Consider the following 18,180-nt stretch of genomic DNA (forward strand, 5'->3'; position numbering starts at 1 on the left):
GGGCAACATTTCGTATCATATTCTGGGAATGTCAAGGTGTCTTCAAGAAAAATAAACCTCGTGAACAATTTGAAACATCACGGTTACTCGTGCGTTATACATACAGTCTGGCCCACACGGGGACATTTTATCCAAGAAAATTCCGATTACGATTATACCCACCGCACCAAACCATCTTTAGATATAATACCACTGTAAATAAAAATCGATAAATTACACAAAAACAATAAAAACATTTTAAAAGAATATTCATAATGAGAAAGTGTACCATGGCCTATTCTCTAATGGAATGTGTTGTAAAATTCAAATGGAATGTTGTCGTTCTCAAACAATTTGTATACTAAAGGTCGGCAAGGAATATTTTAGTAATAAATTGTTTTTATTTTCGTAATAATGTAATTTAAATAAATTCTGACGTCATTTTTATTTTTGATTCTTAAACACAAAATATCAAATTATATTATAAAAATGTAAAATGTAATTTTATCTGTAAAGTGTAAAAACCTATTTTTTACTGTAAATTGAATTTTTATTTTATTTCCTGTAAAAACGTAAAATGTAAAACGTGCAGTGCAGCTGGTAGACACTCTCCCCAAGATTTGTATAAAGTATGAATATTCATGATCCAACTCTTGAAATCATGAGATGATGGATGGTTCGAGTTACGAAAACATTAAGTTGCAAAAATAACCACATCCATATTATGAAAAAAAACGCCAACTTTTACGAAACTACGCTCAAATTGTAACAAAACTTCAAGTTACAGGCAATATACATTTTTGTTTTTGTTGAACGTCCACATATTGCCCGTAACTCGAAGTTCGGTTAACAGTTAATTATCGAGTTACTAAACTTGAAAGTTAAAGCGGGAGGGTTGTCACCTGCGCACGCGCGGGAATTGAGTCCCAAGCGATGATAACAGCGCACGCACGGGAATTGAGTCCCAAGCGATGATAACAGCGCACGCGCGGAAATTGAGTCCCAAGCGATGATAACAGCACACGCTAAAACACAAAGGCTCGTGGATAGACGCTTGCTTGTAAACAATGACACGCTATGGCCGTCTGACGCATGAGCAGGTGACGACTCCCCGGCTTTAAACAAAACCATCAAGTTCTGTTAACTGTTAATTGAAGTCCGCGTTAATATTTTTGGACGTTCAACAACAACAATCACCACCGCCACCAAAATGTATGTTGCCCGTAACTCGAAGTTCTGAGTTACAATTTGAGCCTGGGAAAAGTGGGTGTGGTTTCTGAAGTATGGTCGTGGTCATTTTTGTAACTCAATGTCCGTAACTCATCAGCATCACTAAAATCTCAAAAGCCACTGACCGACATCGTATTCCAGATAATTCCAGGCAATTGACAATGTACCTAGCAAGCACTTAAATTTCCCAAGAGTTGATAACTTGCAAATGTTGCCATAATAAATAAATAAATAAATAAATAAATTCAGCTTCAAATTTAGTGCGAGCTTGAACCAACTGACTATTTACTGGCAATAAATGAGAAGAAATGCGAAACTAAGTGAAGCTGACTCTGTGTTGCACATTTTTTATTTGTTCCAAATATGATTCAAATCTCGATCACTGAGATGGGCGTTGATTATGCCATGGACGTGGTATTTTATGCATGCTTTGTCAGTTTTTGTTAACATTTTGTACATGCATTGTACGTTTTAGATTACATGTCCACGGAATTTTGTTTCACAATCCGATTAAAGATAGCTGACTGGTGGCCATCTTGCTTTTTGACCATACAACTATACCACCAAGGCTTTTAGACCGTGGTGCACACTGCCTCTCCCGACCTCCCTGCACCGCCACACCCACTTTCTGTATCTCCGTGGTGTACACCGCCTCTCCCGACCTCCCTTCACCGCCTCTCCCGACCTCTCTGCACCGCCTCACCCACTCCCTGTATCTCTGTGGTACACACTGCCTCTCCCGACCTCCCTGCACCGCCACACCCACTACCTATATCTCCGTGGTGCACACCGCCTCTCCCGACCTCCCTGCACCGCCACACCCACTACCTATATCTCCGTGGTGCACACCGCCTCTCCCGACCTCCCTTCACTGCCACACCCACTTTCTGTATCTCTGTGGTGTACTCTGCCTCTCCCGACCTCCCTTCACTGCCACACCCACTTCCTGTATCTCTGTGGTGTACACCGCCTCTCCCGACCTCCCTTCACCGCCTCTCCCGACCTCTCTGCACCGCCACACCCACTCCCTGTATCTCTGTGGTACACACTGCCTCTCCCGACCTCCCTGCACCGCCACACCCACTACCTATATCTCCGTGGTGCACACCGCCTCTCCCGACCTCCCTGCACCGCCACACCCACTACCTATATCTCTGTGGTGCACACCGCCTCTCCCGACCTCCCTGCACCGCCACTCCAACTTTCTGTATCTCTGTGGTGTACACCGCCTCTCCCGACCTCCCTTCACTGCCACACCCACTTCCTGTATCTCCGTGGTGTACACCGCCTCTCCCGACCTCCCTTCACCGCCTCTCCCGATCTCTCTGCACCGCCACACCCACTCCCTGTATCTCTGTGGTACACACTGCCTCTCCCGACCTCCCTGCACCGCCACACCCACTACCTATATCTTCGTGGTGCACACCGCCTCTCCCGACCTCCCTGCACCGCCACACCCACTACCTATATCTCCGTGGTGCACACCGCCTCTCCCGACCTCCCTGCACCGCCACTCCAACTTTCTGTATCTCTGTGGTGTACACTGCCTCTCCCGACCTCCCTTCACTGCCACACCCACTTCCTGTATCTCTGTGGTGTACACCGCCTCTCCCGACCTCCCTTCACCGCCTCTCCCGACCTCTCTGCACCGCCACACCCACTCCCTGTATCTCTGTGGTACACACTGCCTCTCCCTACCTCCCTGCACCGCCACATCCACTACCTATATCTCCGTGGTGCACACCGCCTCTCCCGACCTCCCTGCACCGCCACACCCACTATCTATATCTCTGTGGTGCACACCGCCTCTCCCGACCTCCCTGCACCGCCACTCCAACTTTCTGTATCTCTGTGGTGTACACCGCCTCTCCCGACCTCCCTTCACTGCCACACCCACTTCCTGTATCTCCGTGGTGTACACCGCCTCTCCCGATCTCTCTGCACCGCCACACCCACTCCCTGTATCTCTGTGGTACACACTGCCTCTCCCGACCTCCCTGCACCGCCACACCCACTACCTATATCTCCGTGGTGCACACCGCCTCTCCCGACCTCCCTGCACCGCCACACCCACTACCTATATCTCCGTGGTGCACACCGCCTCTCCCGACCTCCCTGCACTGCCACACCCACTCTTTGTATCTCCATGGTGCACATCGCCTCTCCCGACCTCCCTGCACCGCCACACCCACTCCGCATTTTCATTCATGTGGCACATACATCCTAAATATAGGACTTTGTTCCATAATCAGACCAAAGATGGCCGACTGGCATCCATCTTGTTTTTTTTAAAAATGTGGTTTCTTCGACAGGATTTGTCATTTTTTGTTAAAATTCTTGTTTTTTCAAAATATATTGTTGACATGTTATTTTTCTCTTAAAATTATGCATGTTAATGACAATTAGTTTCACAATCGGTTGACTGCCTGTAATCTTGCTTTTTGACCATACTACTATATCTCTGTTCACGAGCCCAGACAAAAATGCACGAATAGCATATCCTGTTTAATTTCTGACCATATATAACGATCGATTTAGGAAGTGTCATTTAATACATCTAATTTCTGTTGATACTAGACTAGCCATTTATTCACTCTAAATTACAAACTATTTGTTTGGTCCGCAATTTTATTTTTGGCATGAATATAACATTTCCCCTAATTCCAACGGGGACTATGCATTCACAATGACTTGTTAAATACCGATAGGTGTCTTGTGGCTGAATGCCAGCACAGCCACCATACCAACAAAAGTTTCCCCTAGCTTGGGCTAAATACATCCATGTGAAGAAAATTCTACAATCATACTATAAAACCTACGCTAAAAAGATAAAAATCATAACAAAGAATGCCAAATATACTGTGAAGGGAAGGGTGGGTGGGGAAGAAAGTCTGCCTTGTAACCAAACATTGCAGTGTAGTGAGAAAGGAGAACCACAATATATGGTTGTACCACAGTCCCTCCACACCACTGTGGTTGTACATTTATAGTAGTAAGGTGCTAGCCACACCACTGCTAGATCAAATATTATTGACTAGTACTGGCGGCCTCTTTCACTGGATAATTACATTTTAAAGATTACATTTCAATAATCAGGGAATTGAGTAATGTAGTGTAAATGTTACATTTGCATATAAATTACAAGCTGCTGGAATACTTGTAAACAAACATGCATGGTATGTAAACACATATATCATAATATTATACTACAATAAATCTGTGTTTTTTATTCCAGTAAAAATCAGTGCCCCCCCCCCCAAAAAAAAACACCACCAACCTACCCCTCCTGTACTTTCTGTTCAGTCCCTTACACTCGATACCAAACGATGCTGGTCATCATAGAGACTGCGTACAGTTGATTGTAATTCCTTGGCACCTTGTGATCTTACTCTAGCAATCCGAATACAGTGATATGTGTATATGAAGAATACCCAATGGCTCTTTCATGTGTGCTAACATAATATCAAATTTCTTTATTTATTGAGGGATGGCTGCTTTGGTATGCGCTCCGTAACTTGCAGCACATGAACCTAAAAACGTTAGGTAATCAAACAAAAATGACGTAGTACTAAAGTCCAAAAAGTAAGTTCAAGGTCTTCACTTTTTCATAGCATAATAACGATTTGTTCCCTCGCTTTATGTGACACCCTCAAATCAACTGATTTCTATTCCCCTCAAGCAAACAATGGTATAGTCCCCTATTTTATGCTTAAACTCGAAACAGTCGTTTATGCTTCACATGTTCAATTTGGTTTTGGTAGCTGTCACTGTCATATTCTGAATCTTGCCGATGACGTTTTTGTTCTAATTCACGTAGCTATCGCTGGGAAAATTCAAAATAAATTTCATTTCTTTTTCAACTAACATGCCGGAAATCAAATTAGCATAACAATGTGTTTGACCATTGTCACCATTTTCCTTGAATATTTAAACTTTTTTGGGGAAATTCACATTCTTTTGACAATATCGTTAATATAGATTAAGAATAAAATAGGGCCAAGAATCGAACACCGCATTTGATATTATTGTAGGAGGAGAGGGAATTATTAATTTGGACACATTGCTGGCGCTCTGAAAAGTAATTTTTGAACCACTGTAGCGAGAGACCCCTAATACCACAATTAGCAAGTTTATTGAGAAGGATTTTGTGATTAATAGTATCTAAAGCTTTTTTAAAGGAAACATCAACCCAAACAACATAATGACCCCAAAGAAAAAGCTCCACAAATGTAGGAGAATGAAATTTACAGTTTTTTTATATCACTTTCCATTCTCTAGATATTTAACTTTTCATCAGTATTATGTAGTCAGCCATCTTGATTTTCAAGCAAAGGATTATGGGTAAAGTATGACATCATGGAATCTGTTGTCAGAAATTGAGAAAATGATTTCATCTATAACTTCAAAAGTTGAACTTCAAATTGGCTGAAAGTTTAGAACTTGGTAGCATACATGTACTGGTGCCATCCATACTTATAAAATAGTTGTCATGGAAACAGAACTGAAAATATTTATTTTTAGGTTTTTCCACCAAATGCTCAAATTTCCCTATAATGTATACAATTTACCAATGTGAGTAGGTAATATAGGTGATATATTACGTGTTGATCACAAAAAGGGGAAAAAAGTGTCATTCTATATTTCACGACTAAAATATTGATTTTTATTTTTAACAATATCTTCACTCAATGTGTATTTGTAATATTCTAATTTCCATTACTATAATTATATACACGAGTAATATGCCCAACATCAATTTGAACTAATTCCCATCAGTATTTCTCATGTTATAGATGAAACATTTTTCTCAATTTCTGACAACAGATTCTATGTCATACTTTACCCATAATCCTTTGCTTGAGAATGACTACATAATACCGATGAAAAGTTGAATATCTAGAGAATGAAAAGTGATATTAAAAAACTGTAAATTGCATTCTCCTACAATTGTGGAGCTTTTTCCTAAGGAGTCATTATGTTGTTTGTGTTGATGTTTCCTTTAAGATCAATGAAAATTCCGAAAGTGATGTAACCCTTGTCCATGTTATCAGCGATGCTTACCAGGTCAGCTATGGCGAGTTTGGTGCTATGTTTTCTCCGGAAATCAAACTGTTTGTCTGAAAGTATGTCATATTTATCAAGGAAGTTAATGAATTGTTTAAACAGATTTAAACACCTTGAACTGGAAGGATTGAAATTGGTCGATAATTACTGGCCTCAGTTGGGGAACCATTTTTGAAAATAGGAATTATTTTAGAAATTTTCAGTTGGTCAGGGAAAACACCTTGGCTCAGGTGAACAATTTATAATGTGGGCAAAGGGGGCAAGCAATAATATTGGCTGAATAGATAATTGTTTTGGGGTGGATTTTATTCTGACTTGCAGATTTATTTGGCTCCAATTTAATAATTTCAGTTAAAACGTCAGCCTCGCAGACAGGACAAAAAAAGAAAAAATTAATTTGATTATTGTTGTTAAGATAGTTTCTAAAATCACCAGCATTAGTTATGTCACAGCATCACCAATATATGTTCTATCAATATCACAAATAAAAAGTATAGCACATAGTTAAATGTTTTTAAATTTTCTTTCGGAACCATTTGACCTATTAGTCTGCAATTTGGTATATAGCAGATATACACCCCTCGCTAAGTCGCGGGTGTTGGGATCCAAGCAAAAACCGCGACTTATCGAGGGCCGCGACTTACCGAGGGACGTCGTGAAAGAGGGAGGTCGCGCATTGAAAAACATATAAAAAGCACATATAAACCCTCGGTTTAGTTAATTGATGTATCATCACGTGTGTCAGGCAGTATTCGAATAAAATCATGATTATGTTTGCTGTAAACATTGCGTTGATTATTTTGTTTGTGTCTGATATTATTATGTGGGCCGCTTGCTGTTGCTTGCGACTTCGACGGTAACAGCTTCCAAAATAAACCAGTTTCATCGCAATTATAAACATGTTCGTCAAAATAACCACATTCATAGATAATTTCTCTCAGTTTTTCGGGAAGCGTTCCGACAGCGTCAATGTTCCCAGATCGAGCTTCGCCTTGGATTGAGACTGCGTGTGTCGATAGCGTGTCTTCTTTGCCATCGGAAGAACCACCCTGAACTGGCCTTAAATTCAAAGTCGTCATATCTGAGTTGTATGCTTTGAATTGGGTGATGGGACCAGATAGTGGATTTCCGGCAGACCGTTCTTAAAGAAACGTAAACAGCTTTATCGGTGTCATCATTGTCGGACACTTTCGCTTGTTTTTCTGTTCAGTCCCGCCTCTTGGTCAACTTTGAAAACAAATTTACTTTTCATTTTTTACCCACCCACAAATGTGGGCTCAACCACGTGCAACCCTTAACTTGGTTTGACACGGTCGATCGCCGTGAGTTTATGGCGTACGAACAGGCTGTATAGCTTTCGCTTTGACATGCTGCTCAATTGAGAAATAGAGATCAGAATTCTATGAATTCAACTCATTGTAGCGAGTTTTTGTAGAGGTATACCAAAATGGGACCGGCCAAGAAGTACGTACGGTCACTACTCGACACCCCTGTTGACACCTTGAGTAAGGCCACTGTTGCTCATTGCGTCTCAGCAATTGACGGACAGTGGGTGTTAAGTTGTCTCTTTAACGGTTAGTTAAAAACACAATCTGATTAAAATCTGATGTAGTGTACGGGCTTTAATTATTTTGGCTATAAACTTGTTTTAATTTTATTTTGTATTACTTTTGTTATTAATGCCCTTTTATTTTACTTTGATTTTGATTTTTTTTAATTCCGCCCTACCTACATCTGATCCGACGCCTATGTAAGTCCCGTTCAAATCTCGCGTAAGTAACAGCCAATCACAGTCCCCCTTTTATACAGGCTGTCGGTTGCTTACTTTTCAGTGTATACGGGCAATTCTTCTGTACATTTATATTTTGCCCACTTGAATAAACCATTAATAGAAAATTGCTAGTATATTTTTATTTGCAAAAGAAATTCCACAGCATTTTACAATTTTTGTCATTTCATTGAATATTTTTTTCACTTCCAACAAATGTGTACACTTCCAGATACATCTTCGCCAGCCAAGGTTCGTTCATTCAGTCATCGCTTCAATTTTACATCACTGAGCATAATTATCTAGAATGGAAGCAAAAAAAAAGTAAATCGTAATGATTAGAACACTGTAAACAGCTATAGTAAACAATGCAAACTGATTTTAAATTGTATAGCGGTCACCGGCCCACGGCATCGACGCAGAAAATTGGAGCAAAACAATATTTCCTGATCAATTGCGATGTGTTCCAAATAAAAAATATTTTATTCCAGTCCAAATCAGCTCATTTACTTTAATAAAGTGTTATTGTATAATGTACAAAATGTTGATACAATTTGATGAATATTTACAGCTACGGCTTCAATACCGTAGACGATTTTGGCCCGATCGTCAACAAAACATCACCCGTCTCCAGGGCTGGCGACTGGAAAAAGACACTGGTGTTCGGTCGAACCGGTGGAAACAAAATCGTCACTCCCAGAATAACTATGCAAAATAACGATCTAAAGTCGAACCATTCGAGCCACAATATTAACATAAAAATGACTTTCGTTGCATTTGACAATGATAAACTTACCGAAAAGCCGTGTTTTTTTCGGTCGGTATAATCCGCCATTTTATTTGAGTGTGTTTGCCATCAGACTCTGCCCGGTGACGTCATCATGTGCGCTATAAAAGGAGGTCTGTGATTCGTTGACTAAAATCGTCGATAGTGGGTCTCGTTGAAATCTCGTTACATAGGCATCGGTTCAGATGTAGGTAGGGCGGAATTAAAAAAATCACAAAATCAAAATCAAAGTAAAATAATAAAATAAAAGGGCATTAATAACAAAAGTAATAAAAAATAAAATTAAAATAAGTTTATAGCCAAAATAATTAAAGCCCGTACACTACATCAGATTTTAATCAGATTGTTAAAAACACTATGCCACGAAACATTAGTCTTTGTACTTCAAAATTGCTGTCAAAACACAATAGAAATTTTGGGAGCCATCCAAGTACCCGCGACTTAGCCGAATCGCGACTTACCGAGGCGCGACTTAGCGAGGGGCCACTGTATATCAATTATGCATTCCAGTATGAAATTAATGGTAGAGATTGGTTCTGGGGTTTGGCGACAGTGTTGGTTTTAAGAAAAACTGGGAGAGTTCTAATTATCAAACATGGGAGGAGATTGTAGCTCAGAAATGTGAAATTGTTCTGGTAGCTGTCACAGAATACAGTTATCATGTGTGTGTGTGTGTTACAATTTTTATAGTCTTTCTAATTGCAAGAAATATAACTAAATGTTGCAAGGCATGGTTTTAAATGTATTATGAAATGATGTCTTGGTAATTAAAATGTGTGCTGACTAAATCGGTTTACTATATTTGCATACAGGTAGATAGTGTACAATAAGTCATTGACACTATCTTTCATGCCCAGGTTCATAATTAGGAATGGATAATGATGGCAGTAATTGGAGAACACAAAACAATAGTTGTGATTGTATTTTGATCGTTGCACATTGACCTTTGAAATATATTAAAGACTATAAAAAATCAACACCAAAGTATGATATTAAAAAATAATAATTCTAAATATGGCAGTGATCAGTTTATTTATATACAACATGTTCTGATTCAAGTTCAAGTTAGTATTTTTCACAATAAAAAGAAATACAATAATCTAGTGTAATAAATTATATTGTAATAAAATAATGAATTTCAAAACAAAACGGCATGACAATAACAAATGTTCAAAGTAGTTTCTTTAAACCATATTTCAAGTATTTCAAATGACTTGTTGTGAGTATTTTACAGAGATTCTATGTATCAACTGGTGATCCAGAAATCAGAAATCTCCTAAAAATATTTATGGAAGATTATCATTTAGATTCTTACATAAAATATGGTTTCCACTTTGAGTCAAAAAATTATCATATAAATCTATGATGTACATATATTCATATAGCTCTGTAGTTTCCTCTATCAAAGTTTTTCTCTATTTCTCCCTTTGAGTGGCAAATTTAAATCTGGGTAAATTTGTTCTCATTTTTTTTAATTTTCACTGAATTTCTCAGTAATTTTGGACCAAACAGACAAAATGTGACATCGCTTTTAGTTTTTGATCGAAAATTTTGTTTTTATGCGGAAAAGAACCATTTTTGTTGTGACATTATTGAAACATATGATGAATAAAAATTATAATGTATCACATGATGTTTCCACTATAATTAATATTTCCAAAAATGGTTTTTTGTTGTTTTTTCTTCAGAACAACTTATATATTTCCTGTAATTTGCTTTTAGTTTTTGATCAAAAATTTTTATGTGGAAATGAACCAACTATAAATGGAACTATTTTGTGGCTGGTGCCAAAGTTTACTTTGGAGCTCAAATGGTTAGAACATATGATCAAACATATTTTAAAAAATCTAACATCAGAAGATAAAGACTACACTAATATTTTTCATGGAAAAATGTTACTACTTAGAAACACCTACAAAATACAATTCTGTTTTTGCTGTATTAGTAGTGCAAGTGCTTATGGTAATTACAGACGTGTTTCTCAAGTCAAACGGAAAAATATTTTAATTTTCCAGTATGTACAAGAAACAGAAATTTGGTCTTGTGTTCACTTCTATTTGAGATGCGCTTCTAATAAAGCAAATACAGTGCAGTACATCATGCAGTACTATTACTTGAAAACAGACTAGTGGTCTGTCAATCCACAGCTCAATTGTATGCAAATATAAAACGACAAAATAAAATATACAAGATAATCAAAGAAAGCTTAGAAAAAACTCTGTGCTGAGAGTATTGGATGCACATTAAAAATTAATTCAAAATTACTTGAGATATTGATAGAAATTAATTATGCAAATCAGATAATTAATATGAACAGATTTGAGTGTAAAACTAATAAGGTCTGCGCAATGTAAAAGACCACCTAAGTACCATAAATTAGGTAATTAATATGTATGGCTTTTTACCAAAACCTAATCAAATCTGCGCATTGGCCCAGAGCATCTATGTACTACGGTAAGTTTCATCACAAAGTGATATATGATTCTTGAGATAGCAGTGGAACAAACACATATACACACACACACACACACACACACACACACACACACATGCAGACGCACTAACTGCAAAGACTCCCATTTTGTGCTTCGTACAGGGGAGTAAAAAATTAACAATTGTGACAGAGGTGTGCAGCAAACATACCTATGTACCAATGCAATCTGGCTTCCTTATTTTAATGAAAAATGGAAAAAAAAAATTCATTAAAATTTGAAGTTATTGACACAAAATGAAACAAATCTGCGTGAGTTCTACATCTGCATCAGGTTGAACAAAACAGAACAATGTTCGAGTACAGCTATTTCTAATCTAATCAACGTACCAAAAAACCGAGGCAAACAGCAATGGAAATAATCCCAGCACCATCCCGACTGTCCAAACTTAGGACACTTGAGCTAAAATTTAAATACCGTAGCGACAATTTTTTTGTTTTTGAATTTTTATTTTTTGGTTTGTCACAACACATTGCTAAGATAAAAACAATATTCCCTACTCGCGATCCCATGCTTCATTGGTTGCCTCAGGTTCACCTGGTTGTTCTGGTACATGTAGAATAGCAAAACATAGAGGTATAATTCTGTGAAAAAAAACATCACTATTGACAATTGTGCGAATCATTTCCATTTTCTGAACATCACAGTATGAGTCATGAAGTTCATATTTGATGGTTTGTGATTGGTCCATGTATCGCCACTTAGCAAGGCCACATGACTGTCATTGTCCTCACCATTAATTGTTCCAGTATCTATGCACACGCTAAACAGGTTTCACATCTAAAAGTATCACATTCCTTCATCCTGATCCTTTTAATGTTTTTTTTAATTAAATTAATTTAAACATTTTTTAATGTTCAAAGAACTTTTAATGTTTCACTCTAATGCAAACATACTATGATTCCAAATTTGTTATACCAGCTTGTTATATCAACAATAGACTTGCAATCTATAATGACAATATAGATTACGAGATGGTAATTAATCCCATATATCTTAACCAAGAATATTGTCTTGATTCTTTCAGAATTGTAATTACAAACAATCATCTATATTTTCGATATGGTTGGTCAGAAACGTGCTAACAAAACAATAATTTTAAAGAAACAATTTTTATATTAGTTAAACAGAAAACACTATTCTGTTCTGTTCTGTTCTATTCTATTCTATTCTATTCTATTCTATTCTATTCTATTCTATTCTATTCTATTCTATTCTATTCTATTCTATTCTATTCTATTCTATTCTATTCTATTCTATTCTATTCTATTCTATTCTATTCTATTCTACATGTATTTTATTCTACGTCTAGTCTAGTCTTTTTACCCGGTAAAACTAATGTCTAGTTTGCAGGTATGGCAGGTCTTAGCTAAAAGCTAAATTCTACAAAAAAAAATAAACATATAATTATGTCATCTAAAATACAAATATCCCACATGCTATGTTGCATCTCAGGTATGAGGTATTTTATTTACACATGACAGCCATAGAGTTAGGGTTAGGATAGGACAGCAAACAAGTATGCATTCATGATACATTGCAGGGTGATTGATGAGTTAATGAAATGAATAGACATCTATAAAACAATTATGAAAGTAAATGTCAAAAAATGATTACTGCGAGAAGCGACTTTAAGTATCCCAGTAATAATTAAAATGCAAAACAATATTAAATACTTACTTAAAGCCATTCTGCAGTGTACAAGCATTAAAAGCAAGGCAAAAATGTTGCGTGTAAATAAAATACCAAGACTGCTTCTGAGAATTGTTGCGATAGCTATATTTTAGGTGAGTGAACAGAGCAATGACTTCATTCAATTTCTGAACATTCAGGTTGCATGATGGCATAAAAAAATTACATACGCGAGCGCTGATAGTGATTATATATACTAGGTTATTCAGTTCTACTAATTCTAAATTTCTATATCGAATGAAACTCGTGCACAACATACAAATGTTTGTCGACACAAAGTGTTTTTTTAAATCTTTGGGGCCACTGTCGTCACCAGAAGTGTATAGTTTGTCATGTTTTCCATCGAAGCGATCAATTCTTACACTAGTATGAATATGAATCACCAACAGTGAACGATTTCTTTCTATACCAGAGCAGAACATGATTGACACATAGGATGCATGCATAAATACATCCATACTATGGCTGCGGTATAATCGTGATCGAATCGAACGTACGCCAATTCAGGAAATATCTGTAGTGTCCACGATAACTTTGATAAACAGGCAATCATCTTTAACATAGGCATGTCGACTACTTTCCAACTGACCAAGCGGCATGAACAGAGGACATCCGCTAGCGATGTTCATATCACCAGTAGGCTTCTTGAAGCTGTTTGAAGTTGGATCAGGGCGGAAAGCATCGATCACATGCTCTCTGTTATTCTGATCAAGGAGCATGAAAGTCACCTGAAAGAAGACAAAATAAAATGCAGTGATAAACTGAAAAGGACAGATGGTTAGTTTGATCTTTTGGATAATGAGCATAACTTGTCTAGGTCAAGTCTCCACTATGTGACCCAACTGAGCTGAAAAATTAACCTGTTTTTCTTATCATTTGGGTTTGAAAATGAGGCAAATTTTTTTATACTGCATGGAATAGAGGATTTTGAGTAAAACGAAAGGTATTTTCACTGTGGATTGAGCTAAAATTTGGCAATAACCAGAAACTGACACTTGTATTTCATATTTTTAGAGAAAAAATGTCCCAGGTGCACAATTTTGGGGCAGGCAGGCAAGAGAACTGAAACAAGAATTTTCTGGCCTAAAATCAGATAAGAAAAAGATTTAGAAACTGACACTGAGATTTGAATTTTTCTTTAAACTCTTTTTCAAGAGAAATGCAATTTTTTAACTAGATATCAACTACTCCCTTTTACAATTTATTGGTTTCAATTTTATCTAATTTAAACAGTTGCTATAGTAATACATACCTATAACATTGATACTTTCTACTAAACATGTACAAACTCCAAAATCCGACCCAATTTTCAAGATCAAACAAAATATAAATGTCTCAAATCTAAACATCAACAATGAATGCCTACGTTATAATGCAAATATCGCCCTCTAACATTCTCATCAGAAAAACTTTTGTTCGCACAAGATTGCATTCTCTGATATATCGTGATGGTGAACATGACGTTTTCCCAGACAATTTTCATTATTGACTGCACTATAAAGCATTTATTTAATAAACTACGTTGATAAATTTGATTTCCACTTAAAATTTGTTTTTACTGGTGAGCAATAGGTGGGTAGGAAAAATGTAGAAATTAGAGATAAGAAAGGCTGAGCCCAAATTAAAAAAAAAAATTGTAGAAAAACAATAGAATGATATATTTTGGACACCAGAGGGCAGCATATATCTAGGTATTTCACAATGGCATCTTTCAACTACCCGGTAAATAGAGCCTAATTATTAGCTGGATTTTATTTTCGCTCCAAATGAGCTAAAAAGAGATATTTTTTTTCTATATGGCAACCGCATCGCAAATAAAGTGCTGCTAAAATGTATTCACATGTACCTATAAAATACAAAAATTGGACATAATCTGAGAATCTCCTGGGATTGAGCAAAAGTTGAAAAAAATCTATCAAGCTAAATTACCTTCACTTGCTACCACATGCACCACTTGTAGATAAAAAAACAATCAAATTTAAGCACGATTGAGAATATGTATGTGCAATAAGTCATGCAGACAGTGTCTCTTTATTAGAGGTAAACTGTTCAAATTTGAAAATTGTCTGGGTGATCAAGTAATAAAAGAAAATACAAGTTTAATTAAATTTTTTAGTAACCTTTTGTCTGAATGGCCATCTCAGCAACCCATCAAATGAACCCCTCATGATGACAAAGAACAGGGAGACATGGTTGCCCTTGCCCATTCCATCTCCATTCAGATATACTCGGGCACACATCTTGTAACCATGGCAACTGGTGAAGAAGCACGGTGAGTAAATGGATGTAGTACGGCCAGATAAGGCATCATTTCTTTTTCGATTGAAGTCGGTGATTTTCCAAACCAGCACACCATCGTAAGATGCCAACTCCAGAGACTGAATTCTTAGATCTTGCTCAGCTAAGGCGACATCTTTCAGTGCAATGATACGGTCTTGAGATTTAATTTTCCTCTCTAAGGACTCCACCAGATCTCGGTCTTGTTTCCGTTCTCTCTCCATGGCCTGCACAACATTAGCATCTCTCTCAATCTGACCGTTGAGTACGGCAATAATCCCTTCATACGTTGCAAATTTAGTATCAAGTACGGTTACCTTATTTTTTAGCTCTTCAATTAGTCTCTGTTGCTTTTCTCTCTTGGCATCAACCGATTTATCGTGAGTTGCACCACCTTGATCTCCATGTTTCAACATATTTGCTATGTCTTTTTCCAGCTTCATGCACCTCTTGCTGATCTTGTCAAGTTCCTTTTCTTGTGCTTCAAACTTTGCAAACAGTTGCTGCATGGCTTTTTTATCTTTCTTGCTATCTTCAACAAAGCCATGAATCTTAAGATAAGCCTGTAGCAGATATTCTTGATGATCTAAAATTCCAGTTTCCAAATGAGAAATCAAATCTCCAGCTTGCATCTTAAAAACGAGAAAAAACAACAACACAAAATATAATTAAACCAGACCTGGCAGACACACCGGAGAGAATTTTTAAGAAATGTTATAAAAATTAATGTACATTTTATATTTGTACCAACTTTGAACAAGATCTACAAATTGTTTAAGGACTTATAAAAATAAAACCAACATGGCTGCCAGTTGGCCATTTTGAATCAAATTCACAAAACATACTGATGTGCATCAGCACACATCATGTTCATAAAAAGTTTGATTAAAATCTGCCAAGGTATGCCAGAGAAACAGGTGATACAATAAAATTAGCAACTCACTTACTGTAAAATACTTTATTTTAGCTGAAATAAATTTTTGCTGAATACACATTTTGGGTGTTTTGTATGATATTTATTTTCACTGATTTTTGACAAGTTGAATGTAAAATATAGTAAAAAAAGTATATTCGCTGGATTTTATTTTCACTGAATTTCAGCGAAAATTAATTCCCAGCGAAAATAAAGTACTGTAGAATACTTTATTTTCGCTTGGAATTTATTTTCGCTATTTTCGCTGAAGGGTTGATTCCGTGAAAATAAAATCCGGTAAATATACATTTTTTCCTATATTTTACATTAATCTCATCAAAAAATCAGTGAAAATAAATTCCAAGCAAAACGCCCAAAAAGCCTTTTCAGTGAAAATAAATTCCAGCGAAAATAAAGTATTCCACAGTATTCTACAGTATTTCGCGTATATTATGTTTATGGTTTGATGTGCACCCTGGAACAAATTGTGTCAGTTTGAACCTTTTGTGATATCGGTTTGTCGTAGATTGGAAGAACTTTAATATAATAATCATATTTACAGTGTTCTTTTACATACGTGTATTAAAAGTGGGATGTACTGCACTGCTTCGTAAACTGTTCCAAAAGTGACATACTGTAAAATGATTAATTTTCACTGGGTTTTAGCATTTCAGGCATATTCAGTGGGTTTTAAATTCATGGTTTTATCATTTAGATAATGTGTTCCATGCTAAATTTTACATATTCACTGGGTTTTAATTTAGCACATTTCCCAGTCAGCGAAATAAAGCATAATTAAAACACAGTGAATAATTAATTTTTTTACATTACATCATTTTGTTATTTCTATGTCACATCATAAAATTGCGTAGCCCAACATGACTAGCTACATCACAGAATCTACAATGGATATATGAGCTGTGATTGGTCAATCCAATTTCACGAATGTGGTTTAAACAATTTTATACCTTACACAGTACATAATGACTTATCAAATCGTCCCTTTATTATTAGGTTATCATGAGAATGAACACAAAGCATTATGGAATTGAATCGACTTCAAATGTGTGCTGGTTGATACATGCACTTTGTGCATACTTTGTGGTATATTATTTCATCAACATCTTCACTTTTTTTTCCCTTGGCATTGCGATAGTAAAATGCTCTTAGTAAAGTAGAATATTGACTTCGAAAAAATAAATAAATAAAAAAGAAAGTTATGCAAGGTATGATCGAGTTTTTCTGACGAAGTCTGGACTGACAAAAATACTGACAATTGATAAACAGGCATTGCTTGCGATAGGAAGTTTATCAACCGTTATATCAGAATGGTCAACAGGTCATGGAAAGTCGTGTCATATTTGCTTAATATTTTTTCAATACAATTAATATTTCACAAAAGATATATACATTTCGGACAGTTTTGTGCAAAATGTGTCAAATGAACGAGTTTTTAAGCGACAACGTTGCAATTCAGTTAATTTGCACACATCAATGTAGCCATTGTATTGATTTTACTATACACAAAATCTGAACAGTTTGAATCGTACTAATAACATGTTTGCAGCACCCTCAAATGGCAGAACAAAATGTTTGAGTGGACTTTTAACTATGAAATTATCTCTGTAATTTATAATTACGAAAAAAACTGTACATACATGCCTGAAAAGTTTAAATACATTACCTGTGCATTACATCCAATGACCTTGTAACTGCATGGTAGGAGTTTCTTTTCACAGTCTCCATTTGTTGGGTCTTGATGTTCTCTCAACTTCACAACAGAATTTATGAAAATAATAAACACATACATAAAAGTTGTCATCAAACTGCAAGAACTATTACATAATGTGTTTTTTTGCAATAATCAAAATCAAAAAGTCTTATTTTTAACTTTCATTTAATCTTTTTACCACCCAAATTATTCTGCACTTTTTTCTTATATTCTTCAATATTTCTGGAAATGAATCCTAATTTTGGA

At 36.5% G+C, this 18,180-nt stretch overlaps 1 protein-coding gene and 1 long non-coding RNA gene across 6 annotated transcripts in view; both read right to left on the reverse strand.

Moving 5' to 3' along the window:
- Positions 1 to 8,169: 8,169 nt before the first annotated feature.
- LOC144363075 (uncharacterized) lies at positions 8,170 to 9,047 on the reverse strand. The gene is made up of 2 exons (XR_013422672.2): positions 8,838 to 9,047; positions 8,170 to 8,343 (listed from the first exon to the last, which is right to left on the reverse strand). It is a non-coding gene; the product is annotated as an uncharacterized LOC144363075 (long non-coding RNA).
- Positions 9,048 to 9,813: 766 nt separating this feature from the next.
- LOC100366422 (TNF receptor-associated factor 2-like) overlaps positions 9,814 to 18,180 on the reverse strand; it is a 57,705-nt gene continuing 49,338 nt past the window's right edge. For all 5 annotated transcript variants that reach the window (XM_085491820.1, XM_085491821.1, XM_085491822.1 and 2 more), the window contains 3 exons: positions 17,887 to 17,973; positions 15,133 to 15,921; positions 9,814 to 13,740 (listed from right to left, as the gene is read on the reverse strand). In XM_085491820.1, coding sequence (XP_085347946.1) covers positions 13,516 to 13,740; positions 15,133 to 15,921; positions 17,887 to 17,973 — 1,101 coding nt within the window. In that variant the 3' untranslated portion in view covers positions 9,814 to 13,515. The remainder of the gene's footprint in view (positions 13,741 to 15,132; positions 15,922 to 17,886; positions 17,974 to 18,180) is intronic.

The sequence above is a fragment of the Saccoglossus kowalevskii genome, chromosome 17 (genome assembly GCF_978046115.1).
Source record: "Saccoglossus kowalevskii chromosome 17, keSacKowa6.1, whole genome shotgun sequence".
Classification (NCBI taxonomy): domain Eukaryota; kingdom Metazoa; phylum Hemichordata; class Enteropneusta; family Harrimaniidae; genus Saccoglossus; species Saccoglossus kowalevskii.